This window comes from Syngnathus typhle, linkage group LG17 (assembly GCF_033458585.1).
Source record: "Syngnathus typhle isolate RoL2023-S1 ecotype Sweden linkage group LG17, RoL_Styp_1.0, whole genome shotgun sequence".
Lineage (NCBI taxonomy): Eukaryota > Metazoa > Chordata > Actinopteri > Syngnathiformes > Syngnathidae > Syngnathus > Syngnathus typhle.
This window is the reverse complement of record NC_083754.1, coordinates 959298-984338: the sequence shown is the minus strand read 5'-3', so window position 1 is coordinate 984338 and position 25041 is coordinate 959298. Positions and strand designations below refer to the sequence as shown.

The 25041-nt window shown below is 52.2% G+C and overlaps 1 protein-coding gene across 1 annotated transcript; it reads right to left on the bottom strand.

Moving 5' to 3' along the window:
• Positions 1–303: 303 nt before the first annotated feature.
• Positions 304–21758, bottom strand: LOC133170531 (trinucleotide repeat-containing gene 6C protein-like). The gene is made up of 20 exons (XM_061303521.1): positions 21612–21758; positions 17656–17761; positions 17497–17518; positions 14069–14350; positions 8144–10561; positions 6977–7162; positions 6596–6762; positions 6451–6528; positions 6140–6364; positions 5920–6072; positions 5723–5842; positions 5555–5638; positions 5219–5483; positions 4997–5149; positions 4758–4934; positions 4540–4689; positions 3581–3802; positions 3426–3499; positions 3209–3348; positions 304–3129 (listed from the first exon to the last, which is right to left on the bottom strand). The coding sequence occupies exons 2-20, from the start codon at positions 17716–17718 to the stop codon at positions 2769–2771; spliced, it is 5340 nt and encodes a 1779-aa protein (XP_061159505.1). The 5' UTR covers positions 17719–17761; positions 21612–21758; the 3' UTR covers positions 304–2768.
• Positions 21759–25041: the final 3283 nt, after the last annotated feature.

The window sequence follows — 25041 nt, the reverse complement described above, 5'->3', positions numbered from 1 at the left end:
AAAAAAAAACGAACACAGGCATTAGTGATTGTTTTGTTGAATGATCAGTCTAAAAAGTGACTCAAAAAGAGAGAGAGAGAAAACACACATGAAACAAATGAAATAATAAAAGAAATGTAAGACTTGGTACCGAACTTGAGACGTGTTCCCGTTTCAAGCTGGCTCTACCCTCAGGCTGGAGGACCAAATCGCTCCAGCGTGAGCTTGAGAAGGCGACAGCTTGCAGAAAACACACCTCAGATTTGGAGTGCACAGCTCTAAAACATTTTTTTGTCATTTTCTTTTATGTTTATGCAAAAAAAAAATAAAATAAAAAGAAATCCTGTTTTTTGGTTTTCAAAAGAGATGTACCCGCCATAAACAGTGCACAGACACATAACCACCTTCTCATGATGAAAAAAAGAGCAGCATGGGCGGCTCCTCCTCCTCCTCCCACCATGAAGTGAGGAGGCGTCGTCGCATGACCTTGATATTTGGATGTCAGTTGGCACGAGTCTGAAGAAGGTTCTCAAGCGCGAGTGGGCGTCCAGGTGGTCTTTTTGACGGGAAGCTGCCTTGGTAGTAAAGGTGGCAAATGGAGTGAGTGGTGACGTTTGGCAGAGGGATGGCTGGGGGCGGGGCTTGTCAATGGCTGCGAGTTCACACCTCCTTGTTCTTTGCATAGAAATGGAAGGCTGCGTCTCAGTGGAGGTGGGTCCAAGTAGAACTGAGTGCTCCCAAAGGTGAAACATAAAGCACCAGTGTGTGGCGGAGTGCGCGTGAGTGCGTCGTATGCTGAGGGAGGACGGACCACCAACCAACTCATCCTCGCTGGACGGACGCAGGAAGCGGGCCCACGTGTTTACAAGTTGTCCGTTTCGATGGGAGTGAGGGGCTGAACACTGCATAAAGCCATGAGATCATCAATCCGCAATGAAACAAAGAGTAACAGCAAACAACAGTAACATGTGATTTATATAAAAAAAAAAAATAATAATAATAATAATGCCTCCATCTCAGAGTGGAAGTGGAGGTTGCTGAGGGCAGCAGTAGTAGTAGTTATAGAAGTAGTAGTAGTTGTAGTGGAATAGTAGTAATACACGGAATACAGGCAGGCTGCTCTCCAACTGGAGGAAGAGAAGGGAAATTGGGGGTGGCGGCGGCGGCGGCGGCGGTGGGGGGAGAGACAGAGGGAGGCAGTTGAGGTCCGCTTGCAGAGTGCAAGCAGGCAGGCAGGCACTCAGCGGCCACGCCAGGACGCCGGCTGGCTGGCCGCCCATGACGCCAGTACAACACGCCTCTCCACAAAACAAGGCGGGTGGGGGGAAACAAAACCAAAAAACTCCCGGCTGCCCCCTTCCACCATCATTCTCCTGCTACCATGTTCATTCTGGGCCCCCACGGACATCTTCACATTCGTGTTAAGTTTGAAGTCAGTCATTCTCCTTGAAGGGGGCGGGTGGGGCACAGTGGCTCTGGGCGGGGCAAACTCCTCTTAAGTGCTAGATCAGACCAGGTCTTTCACATGGACTTCATTCATTAGGGCCAAACGAGAAGACAAAGAAGGGGACGGGGGGCGGGGGGTATAGTAAAAACAAGTGGCTTGTTTTGGTTTGATGCCTTCTCTTTCCACACACACACACACACACACACACACACACATGTTGGCAGCCAGAGGGGTTGACAGTATTTAGTGGCAGTCTGCGGTGCTGCAGGTTGTGGTTCTTTTCTCCATCAGTAGGGCGCATGGACGGAAGGAAGGAAGGAAGGAAGGAAGGAAGGAAGAAAGGAAGGAAGGAAGGAAGGAAGGAAGGAAGGAAGGAAGGAAGGAAGGAAGGAAGGAAGGAAGGAAGGAAGGAAGGAAGGAAGGAAGGAAGGAAGGAAGGAAGGAAGGAAGGAAGGAAGGAAGGAAGGAAGGAAGGAAGGAAGGAAGGAAGGAAGGAAGGAAGGGACAGTTTGTTGTGGCTTATATTGCACGTCGGTGGACACCCACACACACACACACACACACACACACACACACACACACACTTTTTGAAAAGGTCAGACTGCCGGTTGAAGTGCATGGTCATTCTAATAGCGGTGGTTCATTTTGTTAGTCTGTCACATGTACCCAAACATCCCGCTAAGGTGAATAAATAAGTCTGGGGGGGGGGAGAAGAAAAAGAAACCTTTTTTGAAATTTCTTTGCAATGCTTCCGGAAAGAAAACTAACTGCACTAGAAAAATAAATGGCTTGAACAAGTTGCATCAGTCCCTTTGAGAGCGTTCATGTATGTGCGTGTGTGTGGGGCTCTGCGCTGTTTGTAGAAGTGTAGCAAGCGCTCGACTGACTGGCTCAGAGATAAGGGGCTGTGTGCAAGGGTCCGTCCGTCCGTCCGTCCGTCCGCGGGGCGGGAACGAGGTTAAGGCCAATATTAGTGGTGCGAGTCAGCCGAGGAGAGGCTCTGATTGACGCCGTTTTTCTTTTGGACTTTGGGAATGACGCCTCGTCGCGGGTCTCTGAGGTGCGGTACGATTGCCTCGGAAAGGCAGAGAGGGATTAAGCGGAGTTCAAGATGTGTAGAAAGTGTTTTTCTTGAAATGACTGAAAGACATCTTCCTGGGTCTCCAAGTGCCACTTGGCAGAACTGTCACTTGACAACGACGACGACAAGAAGAAGCAGAGGAAGGCGACAAAGTGGAGCGGCGGGCGAGGATATGAACTCCTCTCACCTTCACGCTGATTATCTCCATATTGATTTTTTTTTCTTTTTTTTGTCTTCTTCAAGGTTTTTGCTCCGTTGTCCTTACATGGACTCCCCGCTCAGCAGGTCTCCGGGCAGCAGCGTATTGATGGGGCTGGGGCTCCCCATGACCCGAGCCTCCTCTCCACTAGGGGGCCCCCACAGGCTGGAATACTGCTGCACGCCGCCCCACAGCAGCTCTCCGCCCGCCTTTGAGCCTCCATTGTTGTTGTTCCAGTGGGGCGCGTGCCCGATGGGGTGAGAGGCTCCCGAGCCGGAGCCGCCCATCCTGCTCTGATTGGCGGCGCCCGTAGCGGCCTGCCAGCTGGTGGTCCCGCCCAGCGACTGGCCCTGTGCAAAGAAGCGATTGACTTCCTCTTCTCCGGCAAACTCGGCCAGGATGGTGGTGTTCCCCAGCACGCACCTGGACGCAGACACAGCAATGAGACGCGGGGGGGGTTAGGGTTAGGGGGGCGATGGCCTGGGAGCTGACCCATACGTACATGTGCAGGGACTTCTGAGCCTTGGCAGCTTCGTCCTTGGAGCTGTAGCGCACCACAGCGTTGCCCTGTGTCAGGTTGAGGTGGAATGTGATGAGCGGGCCGTGCTGCATGCACAGCGTGCGCAGAGTCGAACCGTCAATCTGCCGCAGAGAGCCAGAGAGGGGGGGGGGGGGGTCAACGGTGCCCCTCCTTTGCATGCGTCCAGTGCTCTTCTTACCTGTGGGGTCAGGTTCCTCAGAACCAACCAGCTACTGGTCCTGCTGCCGCTGTCTGTACTCCACGTGGTGCCCGCTGCAAGTGAAGAAAGAGCACGTGTCACAATGAGAAGTAGCTTCTTCTTCTTCTTCTTCTTTTTGGGGCTCGCCAACCCACCCGTGGTGTAAGAGCTGCTCCAGCCTTGGGAGAGACCCAGAGAGTTCCCCCCCCACGTGGAGGACGACGACTTGGCGTTTGTGAGGCCGGGCGGCGGGCGGGAGGGGGCCGTGGAGCTGCTCCGGGGTCCCTGCGGCACTTTCCACATGTCGTGGGAAAGCGAAGCTTGACTGTGCGAGACGGGAGCCGGCGACCAAGTGGATTTCATCTCCGACAGTTTACCTACACAACCAAAAGGAAGGAGACAAGGAGAAGAATGACAAGAGCTCGTTCGCTCAGGCATCAACGGCACTTAGCGTCGTCGAGTACGTCGTCGACGCATGGAGTTAGTTGTGAGCTCCCCAAAAGGGGTTTCCATGCTCATCGCTTTCCAGGGCAAAGTTAGTCATGTAACACCTTTGCCTTCCACCAGATGCAACCTGCTTGCTCATGCAAACTCAAACAATGAATGCGACAAGTTATGCTCTCCCGTCCGTGTTTGTTCCCATGCACCAGGAGGAGGGGGGGGGGGGGGGGGTCACCAACACCACGGCGGGCGGCAAGCTGGCCAAATGGAAACTCCGTCTAATGTGACCTATTCAATCAGGTGAAATGACGGGAGGGTCACGGTGTTTGATTACGAGAAGGGAAAGGACAGGATTGATTTGCAGTTGGGGGCGGGCTTTATCCGTGTACCTGTTTCGTCCATCTCCGGGGACGACAGACTGAACGAGCTAGTGTAGGCACTGACTGACCAATCAGAGGAGGGAGGCAGAGCCTCGTTCTGAGATGAAGTGGGGGAAGAGCCTGAGGCCGAAGAGACGGAAGCCAGCGCACAGACAAACAAAAGGAAAAAGAAAAAGCAGCAGAGAGAAAATGCCATGAAGGAAAAGCAGACAAGGAACGGTGAAGAGAAGTGAAGAAGCAGAGCAGGCAAAATCCAGATGGAACATGACATGACGTTTGATAAGGACTCTCACCCGCACTTCGGTCTCGCAGCAGGTAGCGGTTGACATCTTGGATGTTAGTGTTGATGGTGGGACCGCTCGGGACGCTGCCCGGCGTCATGTTGGGGTCCGTCTCTGGGTCGATATTCTGGAGACCCTTCCAGGGCACGCCCGGGCAGAACTCTGCAAAAGTCCAAGTTGAAATGCTGCCGCCACGGCAGGCAGGCGCCGCGCGCCGGACATTGTCGTACCCGGCGGCCAGTTGATGTTTGTCCCGTTGGCCATCTTGTCGCCGCTGCTCCCCTTCGGCCCCCAGCTGTCGGGGGCCACAAGGGGGCTGCCGGGGGACTCGGAGCTGGACATCAGGTTATAAGGACTGTAAGAGTCATCCAGTTGAGCAGCCTTGCCAGGCGGACCCAGGTTGGTACCTGAAACGCGCAACAGCGAGTTGGCTCAAAGTTGGCGGCTACGCTTTGGCCTCGCTCCTCACCGTGTTTGGGTTCCAAGGGGGAGGAGCTTCCAGAGAGGCTTTCCATAGTGTTGGGGTGCGTCCACTGCGAAAGGCGCGACTGGGGCTGGGCTGGCTCCTTGGCGGACATGGCCACCTCCACGCAGTTTACATTCATGTTTGGATTCAGTCCAGCTGGGTTGGACAAAGACACACACAATTGATTTGCATTCATCTCAAGGAGCGAGCAATCAATCCACCTACAGAGCGAATACGGGCTGTAAGGGTTTGGAGAAGACTGCGGCGGCTCTTTGGTCTGCAGGTCGGGAAGGCCCGGCGCCTGGAGGTGGCCCGGAAACGAGTCCAGGTTGCTTTTGGTCCCGCCGTGATGTAGGCCCGCGTGGGAGTGGGGGGGAGGCTGCTGCTGCTGCTGTTGTTGCTGCTGCTGCTGCTTGATTAGCAGCGCCTGGGCCAGCTGCCGTTGGTGCTGTTGGATCTGCTGCTGCATGTTATTGATTGTACGTGCAACCTGGAAGGAGAAGGATGGGAACGGCTCAAGAACGCTTTCTCAAAGCGAAAACCATTTGAGCGGGAACTCACTTGCTGCTCTTGTTGTCGAATGGGTCCAGAAACGTTGCGCTGGGCCTGTAACATCTGCTGCTGAATTTGTAAACGCTGGTAAGCCTGCAAGTCAAGCAGATGCCCCGTTTGAAGGAGTCTGTCTCAGAAGCCGTGTTGAAAATGGCGAGGAGTCCGAACGCCACTCACCAGTTGCAGCTGGTAGAGTTGATTCAGGAGAGTCATGTGTTGAGGATTTATTGGCGAGGTTAAAAGTGCAGGATTCAGACCGATATTTTTTGCTGCAAACTGTAAGAGCTGTGCTTGAACCTGCGGGTGGATCGATACGCTGCGTGTGGGGAAAAGGCCTTTGAAAGCTTCGGGCGGCGCCGCCGCCACGGACCTACCTGAGGGGAGAGAAACTGAGGCACTTGAGCGCGTAGACTCGGCGGCTGCTGAGAAGGGCCGAGAGGCGGCACTGGCGGCTGAGGAGGCGGCGGCTGAGGCATGGCCCGGGCTTGTGCTGCTCCACCACCGCCAAACATTCCACTCTGCATTTGCTGAACGGACGAGCCCACCCGTTAGCATTTCGCAGCGGACGTCGGCACCGACCACCGACCGACTCACTTTGTCCGAGAAGGGTGAGCGGGGATCCGTGGAGGCTTCTTTGGAGAGATGCGGAGGTCGAGGACAGCTCATGGCTTTGTTGAGAAGCCCGTTGTTGTAGTCGTGTCCGGCGGCCATCCCCATTCCCCCCCGCTTGTCCAGTTCCGTCTTCTTCTCCAGCAGGGCGCTCATGGCCTGGTCCAGGTTCATGTTGTTGCTCTTTAAAGCCTCCTCTGCCGGATCCCGCTGACAAGCAAATGACAAACAAAAGATCTATTTTCCAATGACAAAACGTGAATGCCGATTGGATATCAAATAAAAAAAAGCCTTACCGGGAAGCCCATGTCTGTCAGCTGTTTGATAAGACGATTCATAATCCAGGTATCTTCTGGCTTCCCTGGAACTTTGACCTGGAATGACAGAAGATCACAGTCAAACACACTTTTGGTTAGATGCTGTCCAAAAAGGTCCTCATGCCTTTTGCGGCATCTTTTTGGCTGCGTTTCCCCAAGAGTTGGTGGAGGTGTTGCCCTCCTGGGAAGCAGTGCTGCTCCACATGTCTCCGTCGTCCGCATCCCACTGACCTCCTGAGAGGAGCGACTCTTCACCTCCGCCTCCCCATCCATCTTGCATAGCTTTGGAGGCTGGGGATTCAAAAACAAAGAGGCGTGTTAAAAACGGGCCTTGCCGTAGTTTTGGGGCCACTAGAGGGCAGGGTAGCTTTGTGGAAAAAGCCGCGCTTGGCCGTAAGCGGTCGATGATGACCTTGACGCATCCTGAGAGAAGCCTCCAGCAGGAACAATAACAACATGCAGGACAGTAACATTAAAAAAAAAAAAAAGGAGGTTCGTAATTTACCGGGTTTGCAAGATGCGGCTGTCATAGCTGGGTTCCCCCTACTGTAGTTGTCCGGGTTGCCATCGCCCCAGCCCCCGATGGGTTTTCCCCAGGCCGACGTACCCTTGTCCACGTTGACTGTTGAATGTGCACTTTCCCCCCAAGAGCTTTCTGCTTTGTTGTGAGAGCTGGAAAGTTCTCCCCAGCCTGGCGGTGGACACAGAAAGATCATAGTAAACACAGTTTCTGTCTGGACCGACCAGAGTGGGTTTATTCATGACCTCCTGGATCTCTCTCTCTCTCTCTCTCTTTTTTTTGCATTCAGAGAAAAGCCACTTGACAAGCAATTCATCTTTTTATCAATGTATTGATTTTGTGTTTGGTTAAACAACAGGTGAACAGGAGGGGAAGTCGGTCATTTAAGAACTGGCACAGCAGCCTGGTCGGTCTTGCCACGATGGTGCCAGGGGGAGATTAGCGCAGGAAGAGAGCCTATGCTGAAGGCTAGCTTCATTTTCACTTGGATGGACCCAACCGAAAAAAACGTTCTTCTCTTTCAAAAAGCCATGAGCTGCACATGTATAAAACCGCAACATCACGTGTCAAACAGCAGGGGGCGCTCTCCCAAACATGCTTCAACTGGGGACTTTCTCCCCTCAACACAGATGTCAGCCAGTCAGCTAGCTAGTCAGCCAGTCAGCCCCGTCTCATCATTTTTCAAAAGGCGCTTTTGTAAACACCATTCCTCTACTTCCTTTGCTCGCCACGAGGTTAGTCAGGCGCACACACACACACACACACACACACACACACACACACACGCACGCAGGCACAAGATGATGGCAGCTGATATTGTGTCATGTGACCAGCCTCGCTGAGATTGGACCGCACTGCTTATCTCCTTTGGGTAGCTAATTAGATGTAAAAGGGGCCAGCAGCAAGGTCAAGATTTGACCTTTAAGTCCATCAACAGCAGCAAGGTCAAGATTTGACCTTTAAGTCCATCAACAGCTTGGAGCTTAAGAGCGTGCTGCCCTAACTACCTCACCAGCTTGTGTTTGACTTCAAATTAGAAGTGAAAGGAGAATCTGGACACGAGAAATGAATGTCTGCTTCATGTGCGCATCAATCCCGTTTGCTTTCCAAGCATCAATTGGGTTAGGAAAACACCTTTGCTAAATCTCTTACCTTGCGCAATCCTGTTGTGAGATGAGCCCGACTGGTGCTGCAAAGCGGGATCCATGGGTCCGCCCCCGCCAGTGGGCCCTGGGTTTTGGGAATTTGGCCCGTGAGCGTGTAAAGGTGCAGGTGGTCCTTGATAGGCCTGATTGTGGGGATGAGCGCCAGCGTTATTGCCTCCAGCGCTAGCTTTAGCTTGAGCTGGATTGTTTCTGTCCCACAGATTGACGGATTTGTTGTAGGTACCAGGATCGCCCCAGGCCGAGGTCCCGTCGTCTATCTCCATCTTGCGTCGGATGGACGGCGGCGAGGGTTCTTCCCAACCCGTGGCTTCGGCAGACGACTCGGCTTTGCCGCCGGTCCGGTCCAGTTTGACTGAGGCCGCGCCGCTCCAAGAGCCGACGGCCCCCGCCGCCGCGCCGGCGGGTCCGTCCTGAGATTTTGCCACCCAGCCCTGGGGAGGGCCGCCGGGCCGCGGAGTAACGGGCTCTCCCCAGCCCGCTTTGCCCCCGGCACCTGTGGCGCCTTGCATTCCGCCCCCCCAGCCTCGAGGACTTTCCTTCCAGCCCCCTGCTGGACTTTCTCCGTCCCAGGAAGAGTTGCTTGGATTCTTTTTCCTCTCTTCGGGTTCTCCCCAGTCATTTGCAGAGTTGCTCGCTGCGCTATTGCCCCAGCTGTGGGAGGCTTTAGGTTGCTCTCCCCAGTTCTGGCTCGTCGGCTTGCCGTGAGACTCCTCCCACCCCGACGACCTCTCGTCACCCCAAGACTGATTCTTGGGGATAGCGGAGGCGGGCACACCTTTCGGCAGGTTTCCCCAGCCACCTGGGCCACTGGGGGGCTTAACGGTGTTGGGTTGATCTCCCCAGCCGGGGCTGGGATGGTTGCTAGCAGCAGCGGCAGCGGCAGCAGAAGCAGCTGTATTTCCTCCCCAACCCGAAGCTCCCTCGCTTTTGCTCCCGCTGTCAGTTCTTTGCGGGGGACCCATGTTAGTATTGCAAGGCCCCTGGGCTTCGGGACCACTCTGAGAGTCCCAGGATTCGCTGGCAATGTCATTCTTGCTTTTAGTATTGTCCATGTCCCACGACGTGTGCTGGCGGACGGGGGTCTGCCCCCAGCCCGTATTACATAAGACCCTGGGGTCGAGATCCTGGGCAGGCAAGAGAGGAGCGGGGGTATCTTGGGACGAATGCTGTTTGGATCGGGGATGTCCTTCCGTGCTGTCGCCGCTTCCTTCGCTGGCAGCGGTCGTGCTCACCGCTCGGTTCCAAGAGCCGCTCTGCGCCGCCGCCGCCGGGTCCTGGGGAGGCGAGCTGGGGCCGTCCCAGCCCGCTTGGGCATTTTCACTTTGCTTCTTGGCCCAGTCTCCGCCGGACTGTTCGCCCCAGGCTCCGGGAGTTGCCGAGCCGCTTCCAGCCTGGCCCCAGCCGGAGTCTTTAGAGGACGGCGCCTTGGAGTCACCGTCGAGGCCCCATCCCGAAGATGCGCCATCTTCTCCGTTGACCTGCTTGGCCCCCATTGGAGGCGGGCCCGCGGATGCATTGCCCCAAGTGGGCAGGTGGCGGGCGGGACTCGCTTGTTCCGGCTTATTTGTGTGATTTGGTCCGTCAGTTTTAAGGTTCTGAGGTTCTGAACTGAAAGACACATTTGTGGATGGCGAAGGGTGCGACTCTGACGCGTCAGAGGTCATGATGCTACCCCAGGCACTGCCAATACCCGAGGAGTTACTGTTAGGGTTGGCTCCGGGATAGGCGCTGGTCTGGCTCGATGGCGGCGGCGGCGGCGGGCCAGTGGGATTACAGAAGTTCGGAGCGGCTTGAGGGGGTGAAATGACGTTGGCTCCCCCTGAGCTGCCTGGCCCTGCCGCATCGTGGCCCAACACGGGCCACGCCGACGGGTTAGCGTTAGGGTTCAAGTTCAAGTTACAGTTGGAGGACGGCAAAGAGCCCCATCCTCTGCTGCCGTCATTTTTCCCTTCACCGCCGGCGGAGGACTGAGACGGTCCGGAGCCGGAGCCGGAGCCCCAGCGATTGGCTGCAACCTGGCTTGAGTGCATGTTGCTTCCAGTATGATTGGCAGGGCTGAGTCCAGTGTTGGCCTTACTGCTGAGGTGGTTGACAGGGAAGTGGCCCGTCTGGCTATTGGCCCCTGTGGCCATCGTCGGACGACAACACCAATCGCTATTATTACTACTACTACTGTCGGTACTGCAAGTGCTACTGTTGCTGGTCATGTGACCGGGCTCAGTGTCCAAAGAGCATCGTCCTTGACGGGCCTTGTTCTGGCTGAGCGTAATTGAAGGCCAAGCCTCCGCGTCCTTCTGGTCAATGATCAGTTGATGGCCGCAAGTTGCAGCGCTCCTGTCGCCTGGCGGGTGGCCCCAAAGGGGATTCTCATACCGGGTTCCCGGGCTGCTCTGTGGGGGCAGTTCTGGAGAGAAGCACAAAACAAGACAATCGGCTGAGGAAGGGGTTTCAACTTGGGTACGTCATCACGCCCACACAGAACGTGAGAGACCATGGCAACGGAACAAGTCCGCTTCTATTCTTAATCGCAAGCTCCGTGACTGAAAAACATTCGACAGTTCAACTTAGTTTCCATCGCAAACAGCGCTTCAGAACAAACTAGAATCGATCCGTAAATAGGCATGTTTAACCAATCGGATTAAACATCGGATTAATTGGCTGTTTTGGGTTTTCTAATTGCAGCAGCAAATATATCATTTTTGTGATTCTAAAAATATTTCAAAAAAGAAACAGTGAACATATACATTTTTCTTTTTAAATAAAAAACTGCTTTGACGATTCAAAGTAATACGCTATTATTTTCTCTTGGACCGCCCGCTTCCACAACACTGATGCAAACACAAGTGCGGTCGGTGTGTGCATTGATCAGCACCCCGACCGACGCCACATCATCAATCAATTGATCTAGCTCAAGCTTTCTCGGCAATCGCATTGCACTGAGCATTTGCCTTCTGGCATACTTTTTAACGCTGGAAGTAGGAAGGAAGAAAGGAAGGAAGGAGGAGAGAAAGCAGCGCGAGAGTGAGGCGAAAAGGGGCCACTGTGCTTCTGATACGCAACGCAGCCTTTCTCCAGCGTCACTCCACTAAGAGGAGCGGGACCGCCATTTTCTCAGTCCTGAATTGGAGCCAAAAAGCTGAGCTAGCGTCTCTGCCTGCAACGTGTAAAAGCATGCACGCCTGACTCGCCATGACATTTGCGGAGGAGCGCAGCGCAAGTGTGTCGCGCGTGCCCACAATGCCCTGGCGCTGCAAAAATAACTGCACAGCAAGCAAGCATGGAGCAAAGGAAAGGACGAGCGTGAGCTCCCTCCGCCGCGCCCCCCGCGCCCAAATACCTGTGGAGAGGTGCCTCCCGACCATCGTGCAAGGAACTAGGTTTTGTGCGACATCCTTGTCTCAATATGTCTGCTTGCCTCACCGAGCCTCTGAAATGCTGCCAAGAAGTTGCACAGCTCTTGCGCGGCGGCGTGAGACACCCCTCTCTCTCTCCCCCTCTCTCTCTCCCTCCCTTCCTTCCTTCCTCACCCCACATCCTCCCTCCCTCCCTCCCTCCAACATTGCTTTGGCTGGGTCTCGCCGACTCAATCTATTGCCCCCCCCCCCCCCCTGGCTTTATTTATATCATGCTCTATTCCTATCTCGACGACGGATACGCTCCCTCGCTGGAAATGGAAGCCCTAAAAAGAAAGCAGGCTGGGGGAGGGGAGGGGACAGACAGTCCAAGTAATATGGAGGGAGGGAAGGAGGGAGGGAGCAGTACTGCTGGATGGATGGAGCGCCAAGCACTCAAATGGCATGAGGAGGTCAAACCAAACAAAAGCGGGGCTCTTCTAAACACAGCCTCGGAGCTTTGAACTTTTCACTCAATGGCCCCAAATATTGAACCAAGACCACTCACTCATTGTGCAATTAGCACCGACCAGCGTGCACAATTGCAAACCTCTTTGAATAGCACAAGCAAAAACCACGTGCAAGCGGCATGACGTCACGATAATAAAGGTTTCTTCTTAATGAACATAGAGCAGCCAAGGTTGCAGCTCTAAAAAGCTGCTCTGGCGATCGTTGGATTCAAATAAGCAAGTTCACGCGCATCTGGACTCAAACATGTCACCGGAGAAGCGTCAAAGCAGAGCAACGCAACAGAGGATGACGTGCTTGTCAATTAATGGAAGGCATGGAGGAAACAGGAGAAGCAGGAGCTGAGAGCTTGGCAATGGGGAGGAAGAGAAGGGAAGAAAAAAAATGTCAGCGGCTCCCCGGATCAAGGCTGCCATTGTGCACTAGTGATACCAGTGCCCACGCACCACAACACAATACATCAATGTTTAGTGGAAAACAGTGCTGCTATGCTATGCTGGAGGTTCTGCCCACTGAACCTCATGATTGTGCAGATGGAAGGGAGAGAGGCTCCGGACTGGGAGTGCCATTCGGTGAAAACTGCCAGTACTGTGGATCTACTGTTTGCATGAAAAAGAAGTCGGAAACAAATGAATGAAATCAATGTCAATAAATGTTATTTGGAAAAAATAGCGTTGTCTTCAAATAATCCCAATTCTCATTTTATAATGACGCAGCCAAAGACAAGAGATGACGTCTGCGAGATGCTCGTAGAGTGATGGAAGGAGGAAGTCATCCAGGAGGGATGTGCGGCCCTCACTCAGATGGACTGATCCGGGCCGGCTTAATGAAGTCCCCCGCGGACCGGATGCTTTGTCGCTGAGCTGAGCTGAGCATGCATGCTGTCAGCCAGCCAGCACAACAACAACACCTCAGGAAAGAAAAAAATGCTTCCTAATTGAGGCAAATAGCTCAATAACCAGGAGAGTGACAGGAGGGAGAGGGAGGCATGCATTTCTCCAAGTTCACATGCATGTTGTCATGTTTTCCATTCCCCTCCCCCCCTGAAAGGATAAACCAGGTCAAGGGCTTTCTCCAACATGCCAGTCTTAAAATAGCTGCCTCGCACACGCCGCCTCCTCCTCCTCCTCCTCCTCCTCCTCCTCCTCCTCCTCCTCTCCATCAAAGAGCCTCAGGATACAGAGTGCGAGCCGAGCCAATGGCAACGCAGCGACTCTGTCGGAATAATGGCAAAGCCGACAGACATACATGTAGCGTGGACTAATCCTCGCTCGCCCGTGGCCAGCTACACGCTACGTGCTGCGATGCTGTTTGCGAAGGAGGAGGCGGGGCCAGTTTGCGGCCCAGATAGCAAACATCAAGCGCCGCTCTTAATGGAGAGTCAATGTTTAATCACATCAGAAGGGAATCCCCGACGCTCTGGCGTCATCACAAGAGCACATCGACTCCATCCGTCTTCTGCACGAGAAGACCTTTTTTGTTGATGTCGCCAAAGCAAAGTAAAGAATCGCCGTGCCTTCAGCCACTGCTGACACAGAGCACTAGTGAAAGGAGAACCGGGGAGGCCTATGGAACAGGGGAGGGAGGGAGGGAGGGAGGGAGGCAGGGAGGGAGGAGACAAGCGCTAGCTTTTACCGTAAGCCGTGACTCACTCCAGCCCACAGCGCTGGACCTCGGCCAGGCTCGCCTCGCTCCACCAATCTTTCTCTTCCTCGGGCTTTCGAGTGATGCCAAACCAGGCCCAGCGAGATGTCCAGCCAACTAGCTAGCTCCGTACAAGCCTCTTCCCCCCAAAACAGGAAATAGTCCGCAAAGTGTGGGAGGAGGAGGAGGAGGAGGTGGGGGATAAGCGTCTGATTGCCACGGAGACGGAGCTGCTTTGGTCAAAGCGTCGACAGAAAAGGCCCCAGAATGGAAATGGATGGGCTTCACTCTCCGCAAGGAAGGAAAAGACACAAACGTGCCAGCTGTGTTGACTCTGCCTTTTTTCTTGCGAGTGAAAATAAAAGAGCGGTGTTGAAACACCTTGAGCAGAAGAAATCTCTGCTTACCTGTGGGCAGCTTTGCAAAGGAGGACTCCAGGTGGCCGGCGGCGCCGGCGGCGGCGGCGAGCGTCAGGGTCCCGGGCGGGAGCGGCTGGCCCCTCTTCAGCAGCTGCTTGTGCTCGTGCTGGCGGAAGCGCGGGGGCACCTCTCTGGCCGGGTGACGCTGCTGCTGCTGCTGCTGCTGCGGAGGCTGCTGGCAAGCGGCGCCAGGGGCGCGCTTGCCATCGCCGCTGCTCGGGGGTACGGGCGGGACAGGAGGGACGGGCTGGAGCTTGGCGGAGTCCGGCACTGTTTGCACAAAAAAGCAGACGCGCTGCTAACCATCTGACAGCACATCTATCTTACGGTGGGAACAATTCAATAGCGTAGAAGAGGTACGAGGTCAGGAGGTCCCCCGGCCCGAGGTCAAATAGGATTATCTCCTGGCGGGTCACGGAGATTATGGCCATTGAAGACGATGGCTAATGGCCACATTACATAATACGGACGATGGTAAAGTCGAATGTAAACAGACAGTCGGTCATAAAGCAGCGTCCACGAGGAGATTATTGGATGTAAATTGAGCCAACGGGCATCTTTTGCCCTCCCTCCCTCCCTCCCTCCCTCCCTCCCTCCCTCTTTTCCTGGTGCTGATAAACGACAGGCGTAGAATAAACACTTTGAAATGAGTGAGGAAGAGCGGCGCTCTGCCATTGGCTCAGCTTCCAAGTGTGCGCATCGAAGCAATGACTAACTCACACACACCAGGCCAGCCCCAAGACACACAAACAAAAGCGTTATGCAACGCTGAGGCCCACACTGAGGGGAGGACAGGACGCCGGCCGGCCAGCCGGACGGTTGCATTTTGATCGTCAGTCGGAGAGTGTGTATTTGTGCCGTATCAGTCGCTGCCCCCCGGTGGGCTACAACCTTGGAATGCTCCGGTTCCCCCTGCATCTGGCGGCTGAAGCGTCTCATCAGATGTCATCGAACCGCCCTGATTCACTATTTGGACGCTCTCCTCACACAAGGCGAGACGGACCGCCACTTCCATGTAAAAGCTCGCTTCAATCAAATGTATGGAGGCTGATTTTACACCGTCGAGACTCTGACGCGTGACGTCGATTCTTCTGGAAGCTTTGGGGGAAGGGGAAAGTGGGGCCAGCTGCTCTCCCAGCCAATCACAGAGGAGAAATAAAACGAAGGCAGGCGCGAGGGAGGGAGGGAGGGAGGGAGCGGGAGCCAGCCAGCGAGCGGATCCACGGGAACGGAGGGAACGAGGTACAGGAAGGCGTGAAAACAAGAGACTCGGCCCCCTCTGCAAACGCCACTGCAAGCTCCAGTCTCACTGGCGGAAAGCAGCTTAGGTCGAAAATCCGCTTACAATTAGAACGCTACTTGCCTGCACAACGCCACGTTGCTGTCCAGTCAAAAGAAGCCAACCGCTGCGTCAAAATAATGTCAAGACAGGCAGCAAAAAACAAATCCTCATTTGAAAGTCCCCCGAGCACAGCCCTCTGTCTTTAGTCACCTTCTCCTATTTGCAAAACAGCATCGTCGGTCGGCGCACGGGAGAATTGGCGGCTCATCAAAAATGCACATCCAACGGCGGCAGCGGCGGCCTGCAGGCTATGCGCGCCTCACACGGATGAGGCTTCCTCATTTGCCACTTGAAAGGGCTTGGGAATCTTTGGGATAGCAAAGATGTTTAAGACGTCAAACTACTGTCAAAGCTTTGCTTTGAACAACAGCTGTCATGCAATTCTCCACTAGCCATTTGCTTCGTCACTATTCATCCTGGCTCAGCTTAAAGGCAAAAGTACTGAAAAGCGTGCGGATCGGCCGACCGCACCGGCGCCCCGTCCGTCCACGCTTCCGTTCGGCCAGCAGACGCGTTGAAACTTCCGCAAACATTGCTTAGGGAGTGATTAGGAGCTTCCCAAAGCTGAGCTTTTAATCTGCAAAGCCAAGGCCGCAAGTGCATGCTGTTGCTGCGTTCATCATTTCGGGCCTATGGTTCAGTTGGGAATCGGGGGAGCTCGTGTGACTAATATTGCTCATTTGACATTACAATCATCTGACAACGGCAGATTTGATTACCTTAAAGCTGTGAATTCCGAATGAGTGGGAAAAGGTCGCAAGAAGTGAATCAAAGGGCCTACATTGATGTGATGATCGCAATGTCACAAATGGGAAATGAGAGCACCGCGCCACGTCCGGCCCGGCCTCCGGCCAAGACATTGAAAAAGAACGCGCTGCACTGTCTGACAGCAAACCTGCCTATTTTTGCCCCCCCCCCGCCCGAAAAAAAAAGAAATCACAAAATATTCAGCCAAAACGTGCTCAACTGGGAATAGAAACATGGCCGCCCAAAAACCAGCGACGTGGATTGAACTAAAAACAGCCGAGCGGTGTGGTTTGTTCAAAGAGTGTCCAGACTATTTTCTACAACTTTGGCAAGGAAAGTGGCCATCCTGGGCAAGCTTAGCCCTATTTCAAATCAAATGCTTGCGCACCAGGAAGTACCGAAGTCATCGTGTTGAAGGTTTTAAAATTCAGTTTCGCTAAACCTGTTTTGCAGGGGTTTTTTTGCGAGGGTTGGGGGGGGGGGGGGGGGTCGCTCCGCTGCAATATGCTTGCAAAGAACTAGACAGTCCAAGTAGGCTCTCTGAAGATCATAAGAGACGCTGAGCAAGAAAAACCTGAGGTTTGTAACTGTTGCCGGTCACACGGGGACAAGCGACTCCGACTTGGTGTCACTCACACACACACACACAGACGGGTCAGGTCGGGTCGGTGGATCCCACAATGGGCCCCCTCAGGCAAACAGGAAAGCAGAGTGTGTGCTCCGTTCAGTCTCTTTCTTTTCCTCGCTAGCTTCTTTTTTTCTCTCCCTTCGTACTCAACCAGAGGCATGGGTGGTTCTTTCACTTCACTTGCAAGACTAGAAGCACAACAAGTCATTCCATCTTTCGGCTCCTTCCTGCTGGCTGGCTCGGTCGGTCGGTCGGTCCCAGGGTGCGGGCACGTTCTGTTACTATGGCGGCGGCGGCGCTCAGGGTATCTGCTTATTCAGACTCCACAAGATCCCTGGGCTCCTAATTAGCTCCCCCCCCCTCCCTGTATGCTGTGCACCAACATCATATGATCGACTCATTAGGTCGCAGATGGACTTTTCTCTACAATGTGATCTTCTATGAAATCACCTCATGGCGTTCGTTAGTGAACGGATTTGCGAAGCAGGTATTGATCTCAGCGCTTCTCCTCAAACGTAATTGATTTCCAATTCAAGCGAACCCACGCAGAGTGACAGCAACTCGTCACTCGGCCTTGGACTTTTTAATACAGTCGGAAAGTCAGGTCACATCATCCATTTGTCAACGTCGCTTTGACTTTCGTTAAATTACAGACAAGTCCAATTTTGTTGTTGTTGATATGATTCAGCATCAGCTCACCTTTGGTTGTCTGTTCAGTGTCCTGAAAGAAGAGGACGGAAATATATTCAAAGACAAACAAGGGCTCCTCATATATTATCATTTGGAAGTGTGTCATCTTGATTGACAGCCGTCAGTCAGTCTGATTGTCAGTTGTACGCAAAGAGAGGGCTCACCCACCTTTTTGGAAGCAACTTCCTTCTTGTTCTTCTCTGCTGGCCTTTTCTTTTTCTTCTCTTCCATCAAACGCTTCTCGAATACTTGTATTTGCGGCTTCTTCTCTCAGCTGAAACATCAGAAGACGTTGGAATCATTCAAGGCTACAGTCACCTTTGCACCTATCTTGGATATGCCATCAGCTCTGGGCTCAATGGCTTTGATTTCAAAAGACGGAAAGGTCACAGCGATGGGCTACACCAGGGGTGGGCAAACTTTTTGACTCGCGGGCCGAACTGGGTTCTAAATTTGGACCGGAGGGCCGAACCAGGAGCAGATGGAGGTAGGCTTTGTGTGAAGTCATATAAGCGACCTGCAAAGGTCATTGCATAAAAGATTTTGGCCTTTAGTAGGTAGTAAAGCATGGATATTCCAAACAAGTTTTTTGAAAACAAATGCATTTATTAACAGCATTAAAAATAATAATAATAATAATTCACTAAAAAACTGCTATCAGTGATTCTCATAAAATACGACACGTTATTATGAATAGCAGTCTCCATCACTTCAGTGCCTGCAGGTCAGATTAATGAAAGATGTTTATCTTATGAGATCACATCAAACGGCAAACATTCTGACCAAATATTCTTGAATTCTTGAAGAATCGGTGAAAGCATACATCCAAATAAAGTAATCAAAACAGCAACACGGTGAGGGGTATCTGAAAATCAGAGCAGAGTTTTAACTCACAAACACCTGGTAACAGAGGTGAGGAAACGGGAAACACTTCCTTAAAGTAAGCCTTAAGAAGTTTACAGGTTAAGATTAGTCGCAAATAGGTGGTGCATCAATGTCCTTGAGCATCCTGCATTGTTTGAAAATGAGAATGGTCGCTAGTTTCAATCCCTGCTATGTGTACAAATCATATTCAAAATGCATTTTTTTTACAATAAACTTGAGAGCCTCCCGTTCATTTTCAGTGGGAACAGTGTTGTTGGTCTCCCTTTTTTGCTAGTGCGTCATAGTCTGGAGTAAAATTTGTTGTGGAAATTCTTAGGAGAGATGCGAGGTGTTGGTCCGTTTACCTCGATCTGTGACGGGTTGATGTTGATGTGGCTGAACGTCACGTCGCGTACGTCGGGCCAAATTGGCCACTCTCTTTTAACATTCGGCACTCACTTCTTTTCTTCGGGCCACTCATTTTAATGGAAGGATTCCAGGGGAAGGTTTGTGGGTGGCTTTAGCGCAAAACTGCATCTGAAAGCTCAGCGCGCGAATTACAAGAATGCTGTCGTCACAGCCCACGCTCTAAATTCGGGACTGATAAGAATAGAGCGAGAGTGCACCATGTCCGTACTACTGAGTACGTACACGCACTTGTGAGTGTGCACCGAGCTTTCTGACACGGCTTCCGGTAGTAAATGCGCAGGCGAGCGCTTCGCCATCTACTGGCGAAACGCAGTCATTGCAGGCAAAATGACCAAAAAAAAAAAAAAGTTTAGTAATACAATTTGTTCAGGGTTGGCGGGCCGGATTAAACGGTCCCGTGGGCCGGATGTGGCCCGCGGGCCGTAGTTTGCCCACCCCTGGGCTACACAGTGCGTTTACGTTGGCGGCTCTACTGTGCGCATGGCTCGGCGGCCCATGAGCTGAGCATCGGCGTGTCCCATCAGAACAATGGGAGAACGGCCCTCTTAAAAGCAGACGCTCGCCGGGAGGCCCAAGGCAGGCACAATCAAAACAGAAACATGCACGCACGCGCCGAGGCCGGCCTCACGTCAGCAGGCAGAGTGGGGGGGCAGAATGGGGGGGGGGGGGCGTGCACAAGGCGAAACGTGCGTCTGTTTAATGTCTTTCATTCCTGTGAAGATGGAAAGGCTTCTGTCTGTCTCTTCAGCGTTTGATAGGGTCGCTTCCGTTGCACGTGTGGGGGAGGGGCGGGCCACGGCAGGCAGCCACGCAGCCACGCAGCCAGGCAGCCACGCAGGCAGCCACGCAGGCGGGCAGGCTCGGCGTGGTGCCAGAAATGCCGAAGCTGCAGACCAAACATGAGCCTGCCTGGCAAACCTTTTGGAGGAACGTTTTGCAGCAGCTGCAAAAGCAACGCTGCAATTCTGCTCAAACAAAGACTCAAGCGAGCTCCTAGCCTAGCATCAAGCAATTGTGAACAGAGGCAACCTCTCTAATGCCTTCTGACAAGCAGGAAAGGAAAGGAAAGAAAAGAAAAAAAGCGCTCCAAACAAAAGCCCAGAGGCTAACTTGATGGCGTGCACCATCAGATGGCGTAATGGAAGCATATTTGGACAATGTGTCTTCCAAGGACAGTCCCTGTACCTGACCCGACCCAGCCGACCCAAGCGTGCTTGTCTAACAGAACCCTTATTTAGCCAGCCCCGCGGGCAAACACATTGACAAACCGAAAAGAAAGTCGGTTGTTGGAAACAGGGAAGTGGCTTTGATTTGGAAGACAGCAATAGTGGGCCTTTGTGAGCATGGAAGATCAATCGCGCTGACCACTCAAGAAAGCATCGGAGTGCCGACACCAAAACCCAGCAAGACTGGCAGCACGGCACGGCACAGCACGGCACAGCACGGCATGGCAGGGCACGGCACGGCACAGCACGGCACAGCACGGCATGGCAGGGCACGGCACGGCACGGCACGGCATACCCCTCAGCCTTGGGCTCTCTGCCCGACCTAAGCTCCAGACTAATCGAAGTATTTCGAGGTCTGTTGGCGTTCTGGAGCCCCGCCTCCCTGTGAATACACTTGGCTCGGACGACCCCGCAACTTGGCCTCTCCGTACCGACCCGCTTTCAACTCTCTGTTTGCCTTTTGCGGCCGCCTTTTCCGAACCCCCAAATTGGGACGTGCGCCACATTAGCAAAGTAGCGGCTGACGTCAGCCGGGCCGCCCTTTGCGAGCATCCGGGTGCTGCCGCCGACTTGCCCATTGACTGGATGACGATGATGATGAAGATTCTATCTCTTGAATGTTCATCGGCATTTTAGGGACAACTTTGAAGGTTTATTTGTTAGGACAGTTTCAAATGTAATCTAGTATTATATTTAGTAACATATATATCAACAAAGGGTTAGGTTGAGCAACAGGAGGAATTTTCCTTTGAAACATCATAGCTATAAATGAGTCCGTAATGTGCATGCTTTTATAAGTCTAACTGAAGTGAAAATAGGTAAAAATAAATAAAATAAAATACATTTAGGACACATAGAACGATCTCAGATTCAGGTTTGCTTTTGACCTGTGTCATTAGTAGTCAATAACAGTATAAGTGGCCTATAAGAAAGATATAGAAAATGACAAGGACAATATCGTTTCATTGGTTAAAGGCCCGTCAAGTACAATATTGCTATCTATATAAGTGGCCTATAACAAAGATAAGCAAAATGACATGGTTTCATTGGTTAATGGCCTGTCAAGTACAACATTGCGATCTGTCGGCAAAGCATGCACAACTCCACACAGTAGGTAAGGCCGGCCTCAGAGCTCATCACGCTGCTGATAATCAAATGATATATCATAATTGATGGAGCGCAAAAGTGTAGAGTCAACCCACATGAAAACTCGAGTCGTCGGAAACGAGACTCGAACTCGCAACCTCGAGGACAAGTGCGATGCCGACGTGCTAAGCACTCGCTCTGCGTGGCTTTTATCTCGAGTTGATTCAAAACTGCTTCGAAAAAAAGTTGAAGCAGAGTCTCACTGTCAATGCATGGAAACACACGACGTCCTCGAATCGTATCAAGCGTGCAACCTGCAAAATTGTCCGCTCGAGCTCAAAAATAATGAAAGAGCGCTCGCTCATTTGGACGGCATGTCAAAAGTGGGCTGGCTGCATTGGAAACATTCTTGCATGATCGCTGACGTATTCACCCGAGGAATTGCGCATTTTGCACGGCCGAAAAGACATTTGTGGACGGCCACATGCTCGGATTGAATGGAAGGGAAAAACATCCTACCGTCTAAGCGTTCAGTCGTGCTTCCTTCTCCTCGTCGTCGTCGATGTCGGCGGCGGCGACGGCGGTGGCGGCGGCGGTGGAGCCTGTGCAGCCATTTTGTAGTAAGTGACCGATCCGAGCAGCACCGCACTTTGCTGTGTGTGTGTGTGTGTGTGTGTGTGTTGTGCAGGCGGAGCTTGGCCTCACACGTGACCTTCAATAACAAAACAAACGCGCTCAAGGCTCCACCCCCACCACCCAGGCGTTGCCATGACAACTGCAGCCCCCTTCATCACTCTCTTCTCTGCTCTGGGGGGGGGGGGGGGGTGAGGGGGGGGGATGCGCTTCTAGCCGGCGTGTACTTGTTGTCGACCCTCTTTTTTTTTACACGACTGGGGGAGGGAGTGCGCATGCGCGTGAGACGTGCAGGAGCAACGAGGTCGTGAGATAAACACTGACGCGTCACCGGCGCAACATGAGACATGCACTGATACTTTACACCACACGAGGGCGCTATTTTTAGGGAATCTTTTGTGTGTGGGGGGTGTTATAGTCCAACAAATTCCCAAAGGTTATTTTACACTTTATTCTTCTATTAAACAAACATTCAATTAAGTCAAGGACAGGACAAGAAAACTTTACTGATTCAGGAAAATTCAGTGCCACTCAAAGCTGCTTTAATTTTGAAACATTATACAGTTCATCTGACATATGTTCAAGGAGGCTTACAGCACCAGCCTTGATTAAAAACATCCATAACGATTAGATAGTAATTTAGTCATTCAAATTGAAAAATAAAGTATCACACAAAAGAAATATATGTTTGACAACTGCCATATTTGCCAACGTATTACTGAAGGATATGCAAGATTTCAGCGGAAAACTCGAAACGGCATTTCTCACAGATGAATGCAAACGTATGCAGGAACTTTTCCCTTTTCTTCAAGCCCCATTAATCACACGACACCCTAGCTTTATCTTTCGATGCTGTGGAGGTGCTCAAGAACCACGCAGCAAATGCTTTTCTTACACTCAACTGAGTACAGGTAACACATTTAGGCCATCCAATTGAAGTGGGGAAGATTATTTTCCACGTGAATGTAATTAAAAAGCAGAGTGATGCTGGTTACGTTCGGCCAATTATCAGGCCGTCTGCACACACAGTATGCGTCACGGCCATACGGAAGATGGTGTCACCAACATCTGGATAATCACCCAGATCTCAAGAATGAATCAGCCTACAAGATGATAGAGCGTGAGCAGGGAAGTGAGAGGAGAGGCGGGGAGACACTAATCAGGCGCCGAGGCCATGCATCTCCAGCAAGACGCTCATAAATAACCCTGCTGCGTGAAATCTTGCACTTTCACACGCAACTCCACATGGGCCAGCTTCTTCAGCGGTTGGCAAAAATTGGGGTTAGCATCAAGCGACTGACCCTGACAAAAATTCCTGTCATGATGACAATTTCACCATTTCAATAAAGCTGATTCTGATATCCATCATAATGAGTCTTATCTAGACACTCGGCCCAACAATATTTCCATATTTGTCTTGATTAGGTGCACAGGAAACAGGTAAGCAGCAGTGACACAGACGTTTTGTTGCCATCAGAAAAAGACTAACGTGCGTGCGTTCATTAAAATCAGCGTTAAAGGGAGTGCATTAATCCCAAACATGTTTGTCGGATTAGCACTATATGTAATGAGGTTATTATTGCAGCAGCCCCTCCCTGCCTGCACGTGTCAGAGTGATGAACGACTCCTTCCTGTCGGTGACCTCCAAAGTGGCATGGGTGGAGAACGCTGCCTGGATGCCTCATTTGTCCGCTGCTGGCGAGGAAAGTGCTCAGGCAGAACTGGCCTCTGTGGCGCTAATCGCAAATGTGATCACGCTGGTTGGGCTGCTCGCAGGCTGGATGAGAGTCGCTTGGCAGGAACATGCATTCAATGGACTGCAGTCAGTGTGCAGGCATGTGAGGAGTTTGAAAAGGGCTCCAAGAAAGGCGCTGACGTTTTTGAGTGACATCCACTAGCGTCATGCTAACACAGTGCAAAAACGCCATAGATGGGCTCATGGAGATTTGAACGCAAAGGGTGGAGCAACACATGTATACAGTATTGTTTTTTTTCTTAAATTCTATATGATTGTGCTGTACCGCCCCCAAGTGGCCAACTCTCTTTTAGTTATTTCATTCAATTTAGTTAACTATAATAACCTGGGTTATTACCGGCAATGTGGTGATGAATAGGAGCATCAATCTTCCTGTCAGCGCCGACGCAAGCGCTATTCTACGCTCGGCCCATCATAAACACATTTATAATTCATTAATTACCATTTTTGCCCACTTAGTTATTCCGCCGGTCTTAATTATCCCCACAGATAATCTATTCCAGGCTCGTGGGAAATGAGACGAGGATGTTTGGAGAGAACGGGAGGCTTTTGGGAGAGGTGAACGGGATGAAGGAGCAAAAGAGAAGACAACCGCGATGAATGGGACAATACAAGGTGAGCGTGAGGAATGACAATAAGTGCCTGAGAAGACGGCGCATAGCGGCTATAAGACTCCTAATCACTGTCTTGTGTCTGAGAAGGAAGGCAAAGAGGCTTGCTCCTTCAATGCGATGCTGCAAGGAAAAAGCAAGATGGATTTACTGCTTTAGAGTGCTGCTCTGTAAATCACTTCAAAGTGGCTCGGATTAGATGTCTTTTTTTTTTCTCCGACACTGACATTGACATTGGTGATTGCAAAAGGGGGGGGGGGGGGGGGTTTGGCCGGGGTGGTCCTGTTTAACTTTCCTCTCTAATCCCACATATTGATCCACGCGCCGTGCCAGAGGCGTGATCAATACGGGCAATAAAAGTAAAGCCGGCAGACTCTCTGGGGAGGCGGCACACGGAGCCTGAGGCGGGCCAATGTGTGTGTGTGTGCGCAACTCAGAGTGTGTTTGTTTACATCACACGCATCAGTCAAGTGTACAGCTTGTGTGCGTGCGTGGTGAGAGGCTCCCTTGGGACAGCGTGTAATGGGTCGGACAATGCTCATATTACGGAATCATGCATGTAAAATTGTATTCTGAGTTCCTCCTCAGGTCGACGTACGGACTGGCACGGCATGAAAAGCGCAGCAGAGGGATGGCGCAAAAGCCAGAGTTAACGTGACAAATGCGGAGCTCCGGCGCTCATGAGAGGATTGCGCTTCATTAAGCCATGGGGGGGGGGGGCGACGTGACCTTTAAGTTGCTGGGGCATCAACTGACAGTGAGCCAAAGTTTCAAATGGCACATTGGAAATATGGAATATTGCTTTGGCTTTTTTTCCCAAAACTGTGATGAGAGCAAATGCTGTGAGGTCAAAAGGTCAAGACCTCAGACAGACCAACCCAGACATGACCTTTCTAATCAATAGATCTTCCCCATGCAATCAGCACTGACTGTTTTTTTTTCTCAAGAG

Excerpts from the sequence above, each read along its gene's own strand:
- LOC133170531 (XM_061303521.1), bottom strand. The coding sequence starts at position 17,718 with ATGGAAGAGAAGAAAAAGAAAAGGCCAGCAGAGAAGAACAAGAAGGAA. Across the intron at positions 4,690-4,757 it reads AAACATCAACTGGCCGCCGG|AGTTCTGCCCGGGCGTGCCC; the intron begins GTACGACAATGT and ends GGACTTTTGCAG. Across the intron at positions 3,130-3,208 it reads GCTCAGAAGTCCCTGCACAT|GTGCGTGCTGGGGAACACCA; the intron begins GTACGTATGGGT and ends GTCTGCGTCCAG.